General features: G+C 51.1%; 1 protein-coding gene across 1 annotated transcript in view; it reads right to left on the bottom strand.

Annotated features, from left to right (window-relative positions):
- Positions 1-251: 251 nt before the first annotated feature.
- SLC35B1 (solute carrier family 35 member B1) overlaps positions 252-3164 on the bottom strand; it is a gene marked incomplete at its 5' end in the record, with an annotated part of 5577 nt that continues 2664 nt past the window's right edge. Inside the window, 4 exons of the mRNA XM_031065197.1 lie at positions 252-613; positions 833-986; positions 2061-2167; positions 2616-2742. Of these exons, the coding sequence (XP_030921057.1) occupies positions 561-613; positions 833-986; positions 2061-2167; positions 2616-2742 (441 nt within the window). The remainder of the gene's footprint in view (positions 614-832; positions 987-2060; positions 2168-2615; positions 2743-3164) is intronic.

Below are 3164 nucleotides of genomic sequence, written 5' to 3'. Positions count from 1 at the left end.
GGGGATGGGAGCAAAGCTGCCCCAAATTTTGGGAATTTTCATTTCCTGAGGCACATTCAGGATTTCCCTGCTGACACAACCCACTGGGAGAAAATCCAAGGGGCTGCTCTGACCCTCTGGAAAACCCCACAGCAGGAAGGGGGTGCCTCCAACAAGGCTTTAATCCCAGGATCACCCCAAAGGACCTGGAGAGCAGAGCTGGGACCCTCCCAAATCAGCCAAATCCCCAACAAAAGTCCTGGAGAAGCGGCCATTGTCTGGTTTTCTTTAATAAAGATAGGAAGGATTTGTGTTTTCCTGTTAAGGCAAGGATCTGCTGCTGCTGCTCGGCTCAGGGGGCAGCTCTGATTACACAAAAAAAAGCAAAATTACACCTCAAACTAAAGGATTACATTTCAGAGACCATTTAGAATTAAAAAACCAAACCAAACTCAACCCAAAAATAAATTCCACGCCGTTTCCTTCTGATTCCCTGTCCTGAGTCCAGTTCCACACCAGATTCTGAGGTACAAGACAATAAATTAAAAGTTCATTCCAACTGCGGCATCGCCCGATCGACCTCAGTGCGACGTCTTCTTCACCCCCTTCCCGAATTTGGCATCGAGCCCAAGGCCTGGCAGGAGACAAAACACCAGCTTTGAGTTCCTCAAACCAGCAGGGAGATGGGAATTTGGGGAAAAATCAGCTGAACATCCCCAAAAATTTACCCACGGAACGAGCTGGGGAGAAGGGAGCGAATGGATCCGCCGGTCCCACACTCCCTGCAGAGGCTCCCGTGGGTTTGGGGAGCTCCCAGGGCAGGGATCCCATGGATTCTGCCCCCCAGACTCACCCAGGAACACCAGGACGGTGCCCACCCACTGCATGGGGCTGATGGGGTTGGCAAAGAGCACCACGGAGGCCAGGATGGTGAAGAACTTGCGGGTGGTGGTGATGATGGAGCAGGTCAGGGGCCCGAAGTACACCACGGTCATGAAGATGAAACTCTGCCCGGCCACAACAGAGCCCCCGTCACTGGCACTGCCAGGACAGGCAGCCAGCGGGAAATCCCAAAGGATCTCCCTTCAAATCCTGGGTTTAAGGGGGTTTATGGCATCCTGGGATGAGCTGGAGGGGCCTTGCAGCTCATGCAGGGCCACCTTCCCCCATCCCAGGGTGTCACAGACGTTTCTTTTATGAAAAATCTTCTCTCAGGATTTGCTGAAGCTGAGAAATTCAGCAACGAGACACAAACAATAAATTATCTGCTGCTGTGGAATGCAACAGGTCTGCCTAGATTAGCTTCGGTTGGATGTTTAGAAACAATGGAATGGAAAGATGTTTAGAACTGAGAGCTCTCTCAGACTGTGCCGAGAGAGCAGAGTTTGTTATCACTCTTTACTTTCCTATCCTTAGGTTAGGTAGCAAGTTCTAGAAACTCTCCTTTTCTTTTTAGTATAGTTTAAATAGATGTATATATCATAAAATAATAAATCAAGCCTTCTGATTGTTAGCATCCAGAAACATATAATCACATAGGCAATTATATGTCGGTGCTTTTATTAAGAGCTCTGGAAATCAGGGGTGTTTTCACCTCAAATCTGATTTCGCCATACATTCGAGAGGAACGGGTTTCTATATTCTATCGTTACATAACTTACATGTTAATCATTAAACTTCTATTGTTCTATTGTATACATAGATTTCAGCTAAACATAGCCCCTCAAGTTCCCAGTGTGGTTTCTCACGATTCTCCCTATGATTATATAAGAATTATATTTAATTACTAAACAATCATCACATCTAACAATTACATCATTTATCATACTGCTTACGTGAATGCGCTGATCTGAGAAAACACAAAGCCTACCATTTTCAGAATCTATCTTGAGCATTTTCCAGGGTCCCATTATCATGACCACAGAGTCAACCACCTCGTCTCTTTCTTCACCCAAACAGCCGCCACACCAGGGTGCTCCAGCCTGGCCTGGCATGGGGCAGCCACAGCTTCCCTGGGAATCCCATCCCAGCCCTTCCCAGGGAACAAAACCCCACCCAAAACCCCGTCCCTGCCCCCTGACCTGGCCCAGGGCGCTGGTGAGGCCGAAGAGGAGGATGTTGGAGATGATGCTGGGATAACGCTCCGTGAAACTCAGGAACTCCCAGAGCTCCCCCGTGAACAGGATCCCTGGAAAACAGCCAGGAGGAGCAGCCTGGATGGGGATCCCACCCTCGGGGGGTCAGGCTGGGCTCAGAACCCCCAAAGCAGGCAGTGAACCCCACAAACTCCAGCAGGAAACACCAGCAGCGGGAGCAATCGCTCTCCTAGTTAATTAGTGAAAGAAAGATCATTAACTGGGATCAAACTCCAACAGAACAGCGCCCAGAGATTCATCAGTGCTAATCCTGGAATGGTTTGGGGTGGGAGGGACCTTAAAGCTGCTCCAGTGCCAGGAGCAGCTCCCAGCCCTCCTGGGCTCCAGTTTGTGCTCCCAGCTGGAGCAGGAGCTGCTCCAGGAGAGCCCAGGGAGGGGCAGGGCTGGGCCGTGACCAAAAACCCAACAAAACCCCAAGAAAACCCAGTCCCAGAGGGCTCCAGGCCAGCGCAGGGCCCGGGTGCAGCCCTGGCTCCTCACCTGCCCCCAGGAACAGCGTGGACCAGAGGTTGACGTTGAGCATCATGTGGTTGGAGCCTGTCTGGTAGTGAGCCCTCATGTGGTCCTGGGACACGCCCGTGAGCCCGTCCAGGGTCAGCGACAGCAGCTGGGCACCCACGGACAGACACACAGACAGACAGACAGACAGGGGACGCCGACAGGTTTATCCCAGGTAAATCCCATCTGAAACTCTAGAATTTATCCCAGGTGAGGAGTAAATCCCACCTAAGGGTTTATCCCAGGTAAATCCCACCTGGGAGCCTGGGGTTTATCCCAGGTAAATCCCACCTGGGATCTCGGGTTTATCCCAGGTAAATCCCACCTGGGATCTCAGGTGTATCCCAGGTAAATCCCACCTGGGAGCCTGGGGTTTATCCCAGGTAAATCCCACCTGGGATCCCAGGTTTATCCCAGGTAAATCCCACCTGGGATCCCAGGTTTATCCTGGGATAAATCCCACCTGAGAGCTCAGGTTTACCCCAGGGTAAATCCCATCTGAAACTCTAGAATTTATGCCAGGTGAGGGGT

Source organism: Geospiza fortis, unplaced genomic scaffold, assembly GCF_000277835.1.
Source record: "Geospiza fortis unplaced genomic scaffold, GeoFor_1.0 scaffold406, whole genome shotgun sequence".
Taxonomy (NCBI): domain Eukaryota; kingdom Metazoa; phylum Chordata; class Aves; order Passeriformes; family Thraupidae; genus Geospiza; species Geospiza fortis.
This window is presented reverse-complemented; position numbering and strand designations above follow the sequence as displayed.